This window comes from Podarcis erhardii (assembly GCF_964252035.2).
Source record: "Podarcis erhardii genome assembly, chromosome: 13".
NCBI classification, from domain to species: Eukaryota; Metazoa; Chordata; class Lepidosauria; order Squamata; family Lacertidae; genus Podarcis; species Podarcis erhardii.
Genome location: NC_138502.1, coordinates 23,461,363 through 23,478,193, shown reverse-complemented (window position 1 = coordinate 23,478,193; position 16,831 = coordinate 23,461,363). Strand labels below are relative to the sequence as shown.

Below are 16,831 nucleotides of genomic sequence, written 5' to 3'. Positions count from 1 at the left end.
CGAGAGCCATTTGAGCACCTTGATAATTCACATCTATCCAGAAAGTAAATAGGATTAGGGATTGGGAATCCCCACATACAACAACCACATTGGCTTTGGTTTGAGAGAATGTGTGATACATTTTTGCCTCTTCCTTTTCTATATCTGTGTCTCTGGCAGAGGTTATTGCCAAGATACTATGAGTGAAAGCCACGCAAAGATTATGCTGAGTGAGCAATCCCTTCAGAGTCTGAACAAAGGTTTCTCCACTGTGATCATCTGGGGCAATGAGACCAACCCATTTCCATGAGAAATGCAGGAGTAACTGGATTACCCCTTTAATCTGCATGACTTCATTTGGTACCATCCGATAGAAGAAAGGGAATCGGGTTTTATCACTTAGCACTGGATCAAATGAACCATAACTGAGCTGGAGGAGAACACAGGCCACATGTAAGGTATTGATTTAAAGTTCTTTATCTGCAGTCCTTCCATAAACAGTATATCCAATTCAAATAACTGTAAGGCAAAACTGGATGAGGTGCTGAAGATCTGTATTAGCAGAATGAGGGTTTAAAAGTTGCTGTTAGCATTTATGAAAATATATAGGTTTTCTATTGTGTGTGAAGAGCATCTTTAAGAGTAAGGCGGGTGAGGGCATTAAAAAAGTAGAAGCAGGAAAGGTGCAGTAACTGGGAAGCGCCCAGAAAGACATGTCCTGCGATCTGAATATTTGTCTTGTGCTTTACCATGGTAGAATGGGCTTTAGGACATGTATCCGAGTCTACCATGTGCTCATGGCTTTTTTGGGGGGGGGGGCTCTTGCAAAATTAAATGTGATTTCCTCTTCAGTTAGATAGAAGCCAACTGATTATTGGTAATGTTAATGACTCACAGAAGCAATCCATAGATGTCCCTGAAGTGCTTTGAGAGTAAGGTAGGCATTAGAAAAGTAGCAGCAGGAAAAGTGCAGTAACTGGGAAGGTGAAACAGCAATTATTTAGGAACCAGTTGATTCATTTTGCCTAGCTCATCTCTGACTTCATTATTGGCTAAAACCCTAAGAGGTAGGAGCAGCCTGGCTGCCTCACAAAAATTGTCTAGAGGGATACTTGAACATTTTGCATTCAAGGAGGACTAGAGACTTACTTCCCCCAGGAAATGGAAGCTCAGAGATTGCTTCTTTGCCACTCGGCCTAATTTTATTTTATACACAAATGCAGTGGCTCAGAAGCATGGGGTACTACAGGTCTATGTAAATGGCAGCATTGGCTACAGTTCAAGATTACTTTTTACATTTTTTTTTGAAATGATAATAATAATAAAATGTTTTCACTTAGACCATGGAACCCTTTGTAATTATGGGCCACACATTCTTTGCCACTCGGTATGATTAGTTATTGACTCAGTAGATCACATAGCTGCATTATGCGACAATTGTGTCAGCTAATCTTTTTGAAACCTTTTTTTATTTCACTTATTCCTTTTATATCTGCCTGTCATTATTAAAACCCAACAAAAGTGTTTGAAAAGAAAGAAAGAAAGAAAGAAAGAAAGAAAGAAAGAGGCTCAAGGGCACCCATGGGTTGGTATCCCTGTATTAGACATTACTAGTGAATACCCATAGATGAAGCATACTACATTGGTAGCTTTGGAGGTACTATAGGTTTGTCCACAACCACTCACTCGTAAAGCCTTACCTGTAACAACAATCAGAGAAAGTTAGTCACATAAACATATTGCTACTGGAACTGGAAAATACTAAAGTTAATTAGGTTGGTCCTATATTTAACAAAATCTAATATATAGTATTTAAGTATTTATAAATGTACTTGGCAAAGATTTGCAGGTTCAAAAGGTCTTCCTGAATAATACCATGTGTAGAAGATACCTGAAAGCAAACTGGGATTATATCTGCCAATCCTCTGTTGCAAAAGAGTTCCACAGGGCCATTTTGATGTGTTTGATGGTACATAGTCACTGAATGTTCAAAAGGTACCATCTTCAGTCCTGTGCATCTAAATTTCAAGTGACTCACGACAAACACCTCTTTAAGAATTTGCTGAGCTGCTGCCACTCAGAATAGACACAAAAAGATCAATAGCTGGTTCATTATATACACATGGGCATTCACAGGAATTTTGAGCGGGAGGCAAGATTTCGGGAGCAATGCTGGAAAAAAGGATAAAGCTAATTTCTCACACGAAAGGAGAATCATGTCTACATTTCGTTTCACATCTCAGGTTCTAAAAATACTAGAATCTCTCTCTTTCTCTCTCTCTCTCAACAAAGGCCTCATCAAGAATTGACCTCACCTTACCACTTTCCCCCGGAGAAAACTTGATCTTTATCACTCAACTGGAGCAAATGTCAGACAGGTTTTCTCTGGATTAACATTTGCTCCAATTTATCTCTAGAGAGTAGGTTTTCCCATTGAAAGTGGTAAAGCAAGAGCAAAACCACTCACACCTGTGCCCGCCTAGAAAGTGTGGGACAAGCAGAAAACTCAAACTTATTATTTCTTGGCACATGACAAAGTGTGGATGAGTGGAAAGCTGGGAATCTGAGGATAATACTTTACCATGGAGGAGGAATTGTTCCCTATGGACATTTATGTGCAAAAGAATGACACTTTGCTCATAAATCAAGAAACCATACTCAGGGGGGGAAAGTTCTCACCCACAGCTAGGCCTCTGAGTCCAAGTAGTGGCTTAAATTGCAAAACATATAAGACCATGAATCCCAGTGTTAACTTCTGTTGACTGAAAATGGTAAGGAAACAAAAAAAATATGAAACTGGCCCTTTGATCTCTAATGTAATACTGTATGTTGTTAATTTCAAAGGGTTTTGATTTTGTGCAGATCCATGTTTTGCCTTTGACGAAAGTCTAGCTAGCTGTCTAGCTATCACCATGTATCCATCTCTATCCATCTCTATCACTTATCTTTTGGAAGTTCTGCTAAGGTAATTATAAGCATAAGCATATATATAGCTGCAATGAATCAAGTGAAAAGAGCTGAAACATCCAGGATGGGGGAGGAAAATATAGTGAAAATTTTGCAAATGTTCTTGAAAGCCTTGCAGGTTGTTTGCTTACATGAAATTCTGTTTCAGCCAATATAAACAATATAAGCAAAACCATGTGTTTGTGTGTATACATACAATTAGCAGCAACACATATAAAATGTTCACAAAGTAATGAGGGTGAATGCTTATTATCTTGCAATCAGAATGAATGCTCAATTAAGACTTCAAATCTAACCTTTACAGTGCTTTGTCTAAGCAAATCAGGATGAATGTTTAATAAATGAATCATTTTGATGAATGAATAGTCCTCTGAAAGTACATGACCCCTCTTCCTAATCCAAAAGTCCATACCTGAGCCATTTTGTAGGTGCTCGCAATATTTGATATTTCAATGGAGTTTTCAGATGCAAGTCCCCCAACAATGGCCAAGACACTGTTCTTTGTATCACAGTTATAATTATTGGTCCTAACACCTCCTGATGTGAGCAACTGCATTGTTGTGAAATAAGTGAGTCTTCCATCGCACAAGTTGTCAAGTAGACGGAAACCCAGAGTGACATTAGGTAAAAGCTTTGGATTCTTGTTGACTTCAATAATGGCAAACCAAAAAGCCAGGAAATGTTGGATATTCTTAGGTAGCACCCTACAACATGGATTGGACTGATAGTTACAAAATTTTCAGCTGGCAAGTACTTAAAGAAAAAACGTGATACATGTCAGTACAGTATTTCTAATACGTATTTCCAATGAAAGAGGCAGAACTAAAAAGATGAGATTACATTGACCATGCAACCTTAATTGCATTCAAATGTGAACATCTAAGTGTAATGACATTTGCATACGTATATAGTTTTGAGTTATTGAATTGCTAGTATAAGTTTTCAATAAACAAGGAGCCATACAAAATTATATTTTTCTTATTCATTGCACAAAGTCTCAAAATTTCACACACACCCCCCCCGAAGTAAATGCTTTTCTAGGGTTCAGTTTCCTTGGAATGGATGTCAGCAGAGTGTCTTTGGGATATACACATAACATGCAACATGAACATAGGAGTGATGGGCTCAATGCATTAACAACCAAAAACATATTGCTTCTTCCATTTGGATCCAGCACAGGCAGCAGCATAGCAACCCCTGCTGGTGCCTGGGGTGAAGATTTTTATTAAGAGATCAGCCAAAGTTGTTTAGCTTTTTGAAGGATGGTCAGTGGCTCTGCCGTTCTCTTTCTAAGAATATTTGTATGTAGATTTTGGCATACTCTCTGAATCAGCCAGCATATTAAAATGATTTCTATTTCATTTTTTTTTTTAATGAACAAGAGTATTATAGGGCATCTTCATGTGATTAAGCCCTTTGAAAATTAAATAGATAATAAAGAAATAGATACCAATTAATTATTTAAACACATGTGCAAGTGTGGGGTGAGGGGCTTTTTGTATTTATTCGAATGTAGCCAAAGACATTTTTTTATATTTCTAAAAAATGCATAGTGCTTACCTTGTCAGATAAATACCAGCATCAGCAGCAGGTTCCCGGAAGCTGTTGAATTCAAATGCAGCTGAACGGAATGAAAAAACACCACCAATAGTATGACCCCCTTGCTCATATTTCTCAGACATTACCAGATCTCTTTCTGAAGTGTGTCTACATATCATACTTTGCTGAACTGTGTGAGGAGTTAGGAGTAGCAATAGAAGGAGTAGCATAACTGTTTTGTAAACCAGCAAAGCACTTCACCCAACAATGGCCAAAACTGGATAGAAGTCTCTAGCACACAGAATTGCAACCTAAGCTACACCAGACCTCCCAGAGAGAAGCCTTTTCTCTTTCCAAGCTGAATTTACTCATTTGTTGAAACTGGTGCCTCATTTAGCCTAATGTCATGACCTATGGACTGCACAGCACTTTTTCCTTCAGTGAACTAGCTACAGGAGTGACGTTAATAGATCATTTAACTGCAGCATAGCACCAAAGTCAAAGCAAGTAATAGTCTACCAATATCTGCAACAGTATAGTCAAACTGAGACGCACACACACACCTCCACCCAATACTGGTTCTTTAGATCACAAAAATCTTAGATAGAAAGTATCAACACTGTCTTTTCCTGCAGTCTTGACAATGTATTTCAAATGCCTTATTTATACAAGTTAATAGTTGGCAGGTTTTGCATCAAACACATGCAAAATATTTTGCAAGTAGTATCTGTGTATCCACAGGGCCTCAGAAAGTAGGTGGCGGGGAGAGAAGCAATTATTTCAATAATTGCAGGGGTGGCAATACTCTCTCAACAATTGTGCTTCCAGGTATAGCAATGTAGCTGCAAAACATATCTGCAAAATCTCAGCTGTACTGTCCTATACTTTTTTGTTTTGAAAGGGGGAAAAATAGTGTAAGACATACGATTGGTCTTGTGAAGGGAAGCTGAGAAAGAAATGTCCTGGGATCAGAATATCTGCCTTGTGCTTTACCATATTAGAATGGGCTTTAGGACATGTATCTAAGTCTACCATGTGGTAATGGCTTTTTGGGGGGGGGGGCACTTGCAAAATTAAATGTGATTTCCTCTTCAGTTAGAGAGAAGCCAACCGATTACTGGTAATGTTAATGACTCACAGCAGCAATCCATAGATGTCCCTGAAGTGCTCAGAAGCATTTGTTCATTTGCTTAAAGTATTTATATTCTGCCATTGTGCACTATGATAACTTAGATTACTCACTGAAGAAAGCGGACATGCTAATGGAGAGATATTTGATTTCATTGTCATTGTGGGCACCCGTTGTCTAAATCAGCCCATAATATAACTAGCAAAGCTGTGCACCCTTTCCATTCTTGGGTCACATACACAGTTTCACACACCTATAGCATGCCATATAGTACTCTCTAGTACTATACAGAGTAATTAAGAAGTACAGACAGGGATCCCCAACCTCACCCTGCTTTGGAGCAGATATTTATTTTCCATTTATTTTTGTAGCTTGCTTGTTTGGAGGCACCCCACTGCATTTCAAGAATCACGATCTCCATTCCATCTGTATTTACAGTGGTGTCCAAACTTGTTTCTTTCTTTTTCCCCCAAAAAATTTTTATTACATTTTTCACAATTACGGTATAACAAATATAACATAGAAAAAAGAAAAGAAAACACACAAAAGAAAACACATTACAATACTAAAAAAGAAAAGCAAAAAAATAAAATAAACACATATCACTTGAAAAACCCAATTTATCTTACATTGTTAATTGACTTCCTCGAATCCCTCCCTTCTGGATTTCATTGTGTCTGCATATAATGGCTCTCCAATATGATTCTTCAACTAAAATATTTCCAACAATTAACTATCTTCTTCTCTTTTCTTACTATTCTAAATCCAATTTACTTACAATTGAATTATATTTTAATCCCAGGCCTTTTTGGTACTTTCAATTGACTTCTAATTATTTATATTACAATATTTAGTTAAATAGTCCTTAAATTTCTTCCAATCTTCTTGATATTCCTCTTCTTTCTAGTCGTGGATTCTTCCAGTCAGGTTGGCTAGCTCCAAAAAAATCCAGCATCTTCATCTGCCATTCTCCACCACTAGGATTTCTTGGGATTTCCAATTTTTGGCTAACAGCAGTCTTGCCACTGTGGTGGCATACAAAAATAATTTGACATCTTTTTTGGAAATTCCATTCCTATTATTCCAAGTAGAAAGGCCTCTGGTTTCTTAATAAATGTATTTTTCAACATTTTTTTTCAATTCATTATAAATCTTTTCCCAGAAGTCTTTCACCTTGGGACACGTCCACCACATGTGAAAAAAGTATTATCATTCATGTGGTAGATCTTTGCTAACTTTACTGGGGTTAAGTACCATCTATACATCATTTTCATGATGTTTTCTTTTAATACAGTACATGCAGTAAACTTAACCCCCTTCTTTCATAACTTTTCCCAATCTTCCAACACAATTACAGCACAAGGCAATAAATATCTTCTGTTGGGAATTTATGGACTAAATGACAGCAAAGAAGAAAGCAGGTTCCCACCACAAGCCCCTATAAAGCCCCTATAAAAAATTCAGCAGTGCCTCCCTTCTTTAACTTTACTTTTACACCTTTAATTCCTCAAATGGACCTCAAAAAAGTGCTTTTCCACTTTGAAATTGTTTCTGGAGGGCAAGAGACACTTTTAGTAATATTTTTTCCAGTTCAGGCAGCTGCAGTTACTTTGTTTTCCCCAAAGAGGAAAGCAAAAGTTGAAAGTACCCTGTTCCTTTGTGATGTTACAATGGAGTCTAGCCTTCCCCACTGGGTGATCCGCTTCTGAAAAGAAAAGGGCAATTTTCACCAGTCTATTTCATGCAGGGATTATTTAGATAAAAAGTTTTTCTCCCCCCTTCCTCCTGCTAAAAGGGGGGTTATGGAAGTTTAACTTGAAAGTCTTCTAAAAGTCCTATTTTAATTCGTGGCTTTGGACTGCAGTAGCTGTTTTCTCTCTTGTTCAGTGGGAAGCGATCGACCTCCCTTTCCTGTAAAATTTATTGTCTAAATTTATATCCTTTTTACTCACAATTTTCCGAATAAATTTTGGAGAAATTGGCCGTTCACGATCGCCGGACTCAGAACTTCATGCAGTGAAGAAAGCAAGTCTATTCCCAAGTGCCCCCGTCTCCAACCCCGCTCGCTCTTGGAGCTCTTTTTACGAGCCTATCGGGGAGCGGGGGAGTCATTCTGGGCACCCACAGGAATACCAGGTCCTCAGAATGCTCAATCTGAGGTTGTTTTCGGGGTGCCACAAAGCTCTTGTGGTCTCCCCAGCCTTCAGTGCACTGGGGCTCTTTCAGCCGAAAGAGCTCTCGTCCGCTATAACCAGGCACCCAAGCGGAAGTGCAACCTTTTCCCCCCCCAAAGAGTGGCAAATTTGATAAAGTGAAGGGTTGTGAGGGCCAACCAAGGAGCCGACCAAAGTTGTTGAACTTTTTTTAGGATTTTACCCCTGGAAATAAACTGACTGTCCTGCCCCCAAAGCGGACTTTGGACATGCAATCAATCAATCAATCAATCAATCAAACCTTTATTGCATTAGCATACAGCCATAGCAGGATAAAACAAAAAATGCTAGAAACAAACAACCACACAAAATTCAAAGCGATATTGCTGGGGTTATGACATTTAAATTACCCTAAGACAATAATGTAAAGATTTAGTTGCCAGCGCCGGAAATCTAGAATGTGAATGTATAAAAAGCATATAATGGCCCCAAAATAGGCTCGGGACATTAGGTTAAAAGGAAATAAAAGAATTAAGACAGGACCAGGTCTAGGACACACTACTCCGTCAAAGTAGCCCTGAGTTTCAAGGCCTGCACTATAAAGATTGCCACCCCACGTGTAACTTGGGGATTTGCGTCCACAAGAAGCGATTTCAAACAGTCTTCCTTAGATGTGATGGTGGATGGGATCAAGAGGAGGAGCTTAGTTCTTATTAGCTCATAAATAGGGCAGTAGAAAAAGAAATGTATGAAGTCCTCTACTTCATTCATTGTGCATGGACATAGACGCGGAGTAATGCCTTTGGACATGCATTCACTACTGGGTGGTGGTTGGCATGGTTTTTGCTGGGAATTTCTGCAATTTCCTCCTGGGGAGATCACAATTACCTCCTGGGACCCAGTTCACTGCCTAACTGTTGTCTGAGAAACCCCTCAAGAATGCTACCCACTATTTCATTCTTCATCAGCTCCATTTCTCCCATACACTGGGCCTAATGTGCCACAAAAGGAGAGTTCAGAAGTTTCCCTGAACCTGGAATCAAGTCATTAAACAACTTGTGCTTGTGCATATATAAACAAAACTACCAGTGGATTTAAAATTCATATCTTACTTTTCTCTCCAGATGCTCTTCTATGTAAGTAGCTAGAACAAACTGAAATAAACTGAGTTCTAGTACTAAGTTACCCAAAATAACTATGTAATGAAGTCTACCTCAGATTTTTTGAATTTCATATATAGGCATTTCAAAATATTTGATAGTTGAGTGAATAATGTATCACAGTAAAGGTATATAGCAGCTAGCAGATATACCAAACAATAAATAGTGGTAACTATTGATCACAGAGTTCTAATATTTATTTAATTTATAAAAGCATTTATATACAGCTAAATCACAAAACATATCAAAGTGATTTACAACACGAGAAAGGTAAACAATACAGTACAATAAATGCATTTTTAATTAAAAGAAAATAGAGAGTCATGCAATATCTATAATCTAATCTGAAGTTTCCAGTAGTTTAAATTATGTAGTGCAAGAAGTTCTCCCCCCTCTAAGTGAAGAAGTTACACATGACCCTCTAATTAATATAAACTATACCTGAAAAGTTGAAATCTTGTGGATTACCTAATAACAACAGACAATTGAAAGGAAACTCCCCCCTTCATTTAATTTCACCTTCATGTTTTCTATTTAAAAACCATTATCCCAACTTTGGGTTATTCTTTGAGTAGACTGCATGCTTAATAAAAAGTGACTTGAGGGCAGCTTTCACCTGCTGATTTCTCAGACTGAAGATGAATGGACTCATCAGGGGTGTCAGCACTGTATTGATCAAAGATACCATCTTATTAATTGATGGGTTGCTGCCTGAGGGCCGTACATACATGAAGATGCAGCTGCCATAGCCAAGACTGACAATAATAAAGTGGGAGGAACAGGTGGAGAATGCCTTGTGGCGCCCAGAGGCAGACGGGATCTTGAGAATGGTTTTTATTATGTAAATGTAGGACACCACTGTGAAAATAAAGGATCCCACCACGGTGACTGAGGATGAGAAGAAACTCAGTAGCTCCACAAAACTAGTGTCAGCACAAGCCAGCTTCATCAAGGCCACACTGTCACAGAAAAAGTGATCAATATTATTGTTGTTACAGAAAGGTAGATTTATAACCAGGATGGTGGGAAAGATAGTAGCCAAAAAGGCAACAGTACAAGATCCGAGGACTAGCCATGGGCAGAGCTGAGTACTCATAATTGATGTGTAGCGCAATGGGTTGCAAATGGCCACATAGCGGTCGTATGACATGACTGCTAATAGGACAAAGTCACTGCTTCCTAAGAAGAAGAAGAAATAGCACTGAGAAAGGCAAGCTGGGTACGAAATTGTTGTGAAGCCTAGCAGAAGACTAGCCAGAACCTTTGGCACTACAGTGGTTGTAATTAAAATCTCTAAGCAGGAAAGATTCCATAAGAAGAAGTACATGGGTGTGTGTAGGTGATGATCATGAATGATGATCATGATGATCATGAGGTTTCCAGATACGGTGAGCAGGTAGCATGCAAGGAGGATGACTCCCATGAGATGTTCCAGCCGATGCAGTTCTGGAAAGTTAAGGAAGATGAAGTCTGTAATAACAGTTTGATTCTCTGTCATGTTTTCAAGGATTCCTGAGAGAAAGAAGTAGAACTGGTGGGTGGGAGGGGGAATTATTTATTATAAGACCTCACAAAAGTAAAACGATACAAAAATACAAATAAAATAAAATACCACGGAGTGAAATACAATAACATATAATAACATAAAATGACAACTTGCAACTTATTTTTTTCAGTCACATAGATAATATAGCAAGGGATAAAAAAAAAAGACAGGGGCAAAGCGGGGGCAGGGGGGAGGGGAATTTGGGGTGGTAAAAACCTGGGATTTGGAACTGAAATATTATGATTTTAGATTTAATATTAAAAAAAAAAAAAAAAAAGATGAGTTTGTGGGAGAGAAATTAGGCCGACCTTGGAGAATAGATCCAATATGGGAAAGGGAACATGTAAAATTATGATAAGTTAAAAAGGGGGAAAAGATAAATTGGAAGGAAAGAATTGAATAATTTTTAAGAGATCTAATAAATAATTTGCTGAGCTATGTAGTGAAAATGGAAGGTGGGCAGGGGAGTGCGGGGAAGTCATTGAAAGAAGGAGATGAAAATTTGGTTGTGTTTTGTTTTGTGTTTGTTTTACCTTTGTTTTGATTTTTTTTTTATGTAAGTTTGTTTTGTCTTTAAAATTGAAAATTGAATAAAAATTATTTAAAAAAAAAAAAAAAAGACAAAGAGAGGTAAGCCTGGTGACAGGACACACTCAAGGAAACACAACATAATCGTATGTTCATGTTTATGTTCGTTGTTAAAGAATCATATTTAAAATTAATATTCCTGGAAGGCAAAATGAATATGTATGTTTCTATGTGCATGTGTGTGTGTGTGTGTGTGTTTCCTTTTTCTTCCAAGAGGGAAAAAAATGGAGCAGTAAAGCGAGGCAAATGGAGAAACAGAAGGTGAACTGAATAATGAAAATGGGAAAGGCAGATGAACAGCTGAGAAGCATAAAGTTGCCTGCATGGAAAACAGTGTTGTATTGAATACGAGGGTAGAGGTACAGCTCGGTGGTAGAGCAAATGTTTTGCATGCATTAGGTCCCAGATGCAATCCCTGGAAACTTAAATAGATTTGAAAAGGGATTTGGCTGAAAAGCTGGAGAGACGCTATGTTCCAGTGTAAAGGTTGGTAGTGGGGTTAGTTTTTTTTGTTTTTGTAAGAATATGCAAGTTACTGAATCAGTCACTGCGAGTTGATAAGATTTTGCTACCTGTAGTAGCACCCAAAGGCTCTCCTCCTGCTAGCCTTATTTTACCTTTGAGACCTATAGCCCCACTGTAGAAGGACGTGTGGCCTCCACAGTCACTTATGGACACACTGTTAAGACTGTGTCCATGGAAGACAATTTTACTTGGCTATGAGTGATTGCCAAAGAAGGAGGAGGAGGAGGAGGAGGAGAAGACCTTTGAGATATTCATTGATGGCCTTAACTATCCATATCCTTTATTAATGCTGCCCTTATATTCATCCCTGCATTATGTTACTTTATCCTGCTGTATGGAGGCTGCATATGGGTCTTCCTGCGGGGGGATTAAAAAAAATTCTATTCAGATAAAAAACCTGAACACTCAACACCCAACCCACTTTGCTAAAAAATATTTTAAAAATAAATGTATTTGTAACTGACATAATATCACAGAAGATTTTAATTTTTATAAGGCATTTTGTGACTCACATAAATCATGCTCCGTGCTTCACAGGTGTTCTTTTACCATTAAACCAAATCTTCAGCAAAAAAAATCAGCTGCATTTCCAGGCGATACATTCTAAAGATGTTTGGGGACACAGAGAGATCAGAGGAATATTCATTTGTGTTCCTGCCATTGCTGTTGTAGAATTGGATTTGATCTTTTTGGAACCTCATGCACTTCAGAGGTGCTCCAGAATAAGCTGTTTTAATAGCTTATTCAGTCAATAGAAAACCGCTTGTTCAGATGACCTCCCTGGTGCACATATGATAACTGACCTACAAAGGTTTCATATTCTTTCCAAGAGTAATTTCAGATGGTGCTAAATATTCTCTTGCTTTCACTCAGCTACTACAGCTCACCAAATGATCCTTTAACAACTATACCCTTCCAGCTGATTAAATAAAATTTGTTCATAAAATGATTCTCATGAGACTGTCAGAATCACCACAGGGACTAATAAAATGTTATGCAATACACTAAGATCTGATGTGCAACATGTTCCATTAAAATTAATAGGATTTTAACAGCATAGTCCTATGTATGTCTAGAGATAAGCCCATAGAAATGTGCATAGCAGGGATAGGGGACATTTTTCAGTGTGAGGGCCACATTATCTTCTGAGCAACTTTCCAGAGGCTACATGCTGAATCAGTTGGTTCTGAATCAGCTGATTTCAGTTCAGGATTTGGGCTTTGGCTGAACCCAGTGCACAACCCTACAATAAACAGGTCATTTGGAAGCAACCTTAGTCCTTTAAAATTCATTTAATTTTGACTTGGCTTTAACATTGCAATCTCACCATATTTTTTTCCTTGTCTTTTTCCTCTCTTGGAGTTTTTAAAATTAATATACTGTATTTAAAGTACTTCTCATATTTCCATGACTGCTAACACAATAAGATCCAACCAAGAATTTATTAATTGATTTATTGTGGCTAAAATATATTGTCTTCAACATTTCTACCCTTATTTTTTATTTTAAACAAAAATACAAGAGATGCTTTACAAATAATAGCGTATCATCTTTTTGTTGGATGGTTCCATTATTACAGATTCTACAGAACATCTAAAAACAAATTTGAGAGAATATAGACATACAAATTTAGAACATTTTTAATATTAATTTTAAATATGTTTTGTTTGTCGTAAAGTCTAGGATGCTGTGATGAAGAAGAAACTTGGGTAAAATCCACGATCGGTCATAAAGCACATTGGGCAGCCTCAGGCCATTTACTTTTTCTCAACCTAAACTACACCACAAAGTGGGGGGATTAAAGTGAGAACCTTGTATCCTACAATTATCACCTTGAAGAAAATTAAGGGGTGTGGGTGGAATAAATGTAAATTTACAGCCCTTTTCAATCTCCTTCTTTTCTTTTCTTTATGTACTTGTTAACTGAGTCCCTAAAAACTTCCTGGACTTTCTGGTTTCTAAATGTAAAGATAATGGGGTTGAGCAAGGGTGTCACTGCAGTTGTGACCAGAGAGGCAATTTTGTTGAAGCTCATAGAATTGGCTTGGGACGGCCTAACATAAATGAAGACAGAGGTGCCATAGCCAATTGTAACCACGGTGAAATGGGAGGCACAAGTTGAGAATGCCTTCTGCCTTCCTGTGGCAGAAGGAATCCTGAGAATGGTGTTTATAATATAAAAGTAAGAGATGAGTGTCAGTAAAAGAGAACCCAGAAGAATGGGAAGTGAGACAATGAAGTCAATAAATTCCACAAGGCTGATGTCAGTACAGGCTAAGTGGAGCAAAGGGGCACTGTCACAGAAAAAGTGATCGATCACATTAGGGCCACAGTAAGGCAAGCCTAACTTCATCACCGTGGGAACAAGTATGGAGAAGAATCCACTCATCCAGGAACCTACAACAAGATTGACACAAACCTTCCCACTCATGATTGTGCTGTAGCGAAGTGGGTAGCATATAGCTGCATATCGATCATAGGACATCATAGCCAGTAGAACATATTCAGAGGTGCCAAACAAGAAATAGAAATATGACTGACCCAGGCACCCATAGAAAGAGATGGATTTCTTTTCCAGTAGGAAGTTCTGCATCATTTTCGGCACCACTGTCAGAGTTGCAAAAATTTCAATGACAGACAAGTTGCAGAGGAAGAAATACATGGGGGAATGTAGGCGGTAATCAATTATTATAAGAGTTATGATTATGGTGTTCCCAATCATTGTTGCCATCAGAATGATGAAGAATATCAGAAAGAGGAGGATCTCTATCTCCCAAGGATTTGGAAAACCAGTTAGGATGAACTCAGTTACATGTGTTGCATTCTTCCTTTCCATGTTTCATCATATTTATCTCTCCACCTAGATAAAGAGAAAGCATCTTGTTACAAATGGTATCGGAACCACAGTGCTACATCTCAGATGTCTCCAGACTGCCACCATTTTGCAGGATAGCCAGCTGACTGACTTCCTGGACCTGACTTTTACTGGCTTTTTCCTGCTTTGCAGTATGAGAGAAAATAAATAGCTTAAGGATGGAGAACCTCTGGCTTTCCAGAAGTTTCACTCCAACATCCAGTAGCCATGCCCATCATAACCAATAGTCAGGGATAATGGGAACTGTAGTCCAACAACAATGGGGGGGTCAGTTGTTCCCCATCCCTACCTTATCTTATGCTTGGTTCCCAGAAGTATATTCCTCAGTTGCTTATAACATTTAGGAATGTCTTCAGTCACTCATAAGAGACATAATGTCACAGAATGATTCTATTATTAAATGTATATTTTGACTTTTCTCCAAAGAGCTCAAGGTGATGAACATCCCCGCCCCCTTTATCTTCACAGTCACCTTCAGACATAGATTAGGCTGTAAAATGGTTACTTGCCTCAATGCCACCCAATAAGCTTTGTGGCTGAACAGGAATTTAAATGCAGATCTCCCTTGTCCAAGTCCAACACTAATCACCAAACTTCCAGATATTATAGTTAGTGTATACATTCAGTTAATAGTCAAAAATACCTTGTTCATACAAACATACACATTGCTTCATTGATCTACATTTAATTGCTACTTAATTGATGATGAGTAGCTGGAAATGTCATTTGGAAAACATTGCACTGGGGTGATGCTAGGGCATACAATTTCCCCCCCCTGTGGCAATATGTTTAAACATGAAAGTCACTCATTAGAGATGTGAATATTGGGTGAGGAGTTTATATGTGTGCTAGCTGGCCCTAATTCATAGAATCATAGAATCATAGAGTTGGAAGAGACCACAAGGGCCATCGAGTCCAACCTCCTGCCATTACTTGTATAAATGTACACGTGCACATTAAATCAAGCTTAATTTGTAAACTAGTCATCAAATTTCTCTGTTTGTGCATTTGATCCTGTGTACTATTATTTCTCTATTTATTGTGATATAGATAATGAAAGTGTCTGGACAACAAGTGCTTAATGCACACAGAGTTCCAGTTTATAATGTTGCTCCAACACTAACTTACCTGCTGCATATGAAACAGTGTAACATAATGTCCTAATGTATGTGTATATGCACTAGCAGCATTTGTACATATAAGGCTAGAGAGGGCAAATTTCATATATTTGTGCTATAAGTTTTTAATATCAGGGTTTGCTTGCTTCTAAGTGGGTATAAAATTACACACTAGGACACAGGACACACTAGGATACACACTGCAGAGGTTCCCAAAATTTGAGAAAAGCATTAACTTCCTTTGGAAACCTCTTTATTTTTGCAGTGTGTTCTTCCAATCCAGATATCTCCCTAGCCTCAAATAAACAGGCAGTAGTAACATGTGAGTTACATGAAGAAGGATGGGCAGCTACCATTTCGATCAACCAAACCTTTCCTTCTGATATCTATGTTAAGACATCAACCACACACCTCAGGATGCTAGTGCCTCTTACATTTATTTAGTTGGGAGACGGGGAAGCCCAGTAATTTTGATGGGCTTTACCTCCAACTACTTGTCTACATGATGGCAGTCTGCCAGAGATTGAATCTTAGACTATTTATATGGAAATCATATGGTCTGCCATTGAGCTATATCACCTCATATGCTGGTATGAACATCAGATAGAGAGATAGAGAGATAGAGATAGATGATAGATTTTTGTAATTACTCACTTTCTTGTTGACTGAGTTATCCATGCTTACATGTCCATCAAAGAAGAAAAATAAAATTGTTTGCAGTATGATGGCTACTGCCAGACCATCGTGGACTAGTTCTTCTAAGGAAAATCATACGTGTTAAGTGTTTCCTATAGGTTCTGTAATAACAGGTATATGAACAAGTTAAGCACACAATAAAAAGGACAATAAAATAAGTCTAGAAGTTAGCATGTCTGCATTTCTTGTTAAAACATGGACAGTTAAGTGGCATAAATCCATGAGTTCTGTGTGGAAAGGAGCACTAAAGTTCATCTAGATTTAACATACCGTATTTTTTATCCACTAGCAATCTAAAACCCCATGTGTCTAGCGATGAATCCTGCTAAGAGTAAAGTCTGTTCTGACCTCCATAAAGCACTAGAGCACCTTGCTAAAAGACTGGTTCCAGCACCAAGTGTTTTGAAAAACTAACCTATTTGACTTTAAAATTAGTTCTGCAATCGCAAGGAAAATGGCATCCTCAGCCCTTCTTTCTGTCTCTCTATATGCATCAAAAGATGTCTATTCAACCCCCACACAACCTGAATAAATAAACAAACTAATTAATAAAAAA

General features: G+C 38.1%; 3 protein-coding genes across 4 annotated transcripts in view; 1 reads left to right on the top strand and 2 right to left on the bottom strand.

Annotated features, from left to right (window-relative positions):
- Positions 1-16,831, top strand: part of LOC309327488 (olfactory receptor 14A16-like) — a 287,993-nt gene that overhangs the window by 149,764 nt on the left and 121,398 nt on the right. The window lies entirely within an intron of this gene.
- Positions 9,472-10,367, bottom strand: LOC309326979 (olfactory receptor 6M1-like; the record flags this gene model as incomplete). The annotated part of the gene is made up of 1 exon (XM_081836007.1): positions 9,472-10,367. The coding sequence occupies exon 1, from the start codon at positions 10,348-10,350 to the stop codon at positions 9,472-9,474; it is 879 nt and encodes a 292-aa protein (XP_081692133.1). The 5' UTR covers positions 10,351-10,367.
- Positions 13,472-16,292, bottom strand: LOC309327497 (olfactory receptor 6M1-like; the record flags this gene model as incomplete). The annotated part of the gene is made up of 2 exons (XM_081836799.1): positions 16,234-16,292; positions 13,472-14,446 (listed from the first exon to the last, which is right to left on the bottom strand). Exon 2 carries the CDS (start codon positions 14,420-14,422, stop codon positions 13,472-13,474), a length of 951 nt encoding a protein of 316 aa, XP_081692925.1. The 5' UTR covers positions 14,423-14,446; positions 16,234-16,292.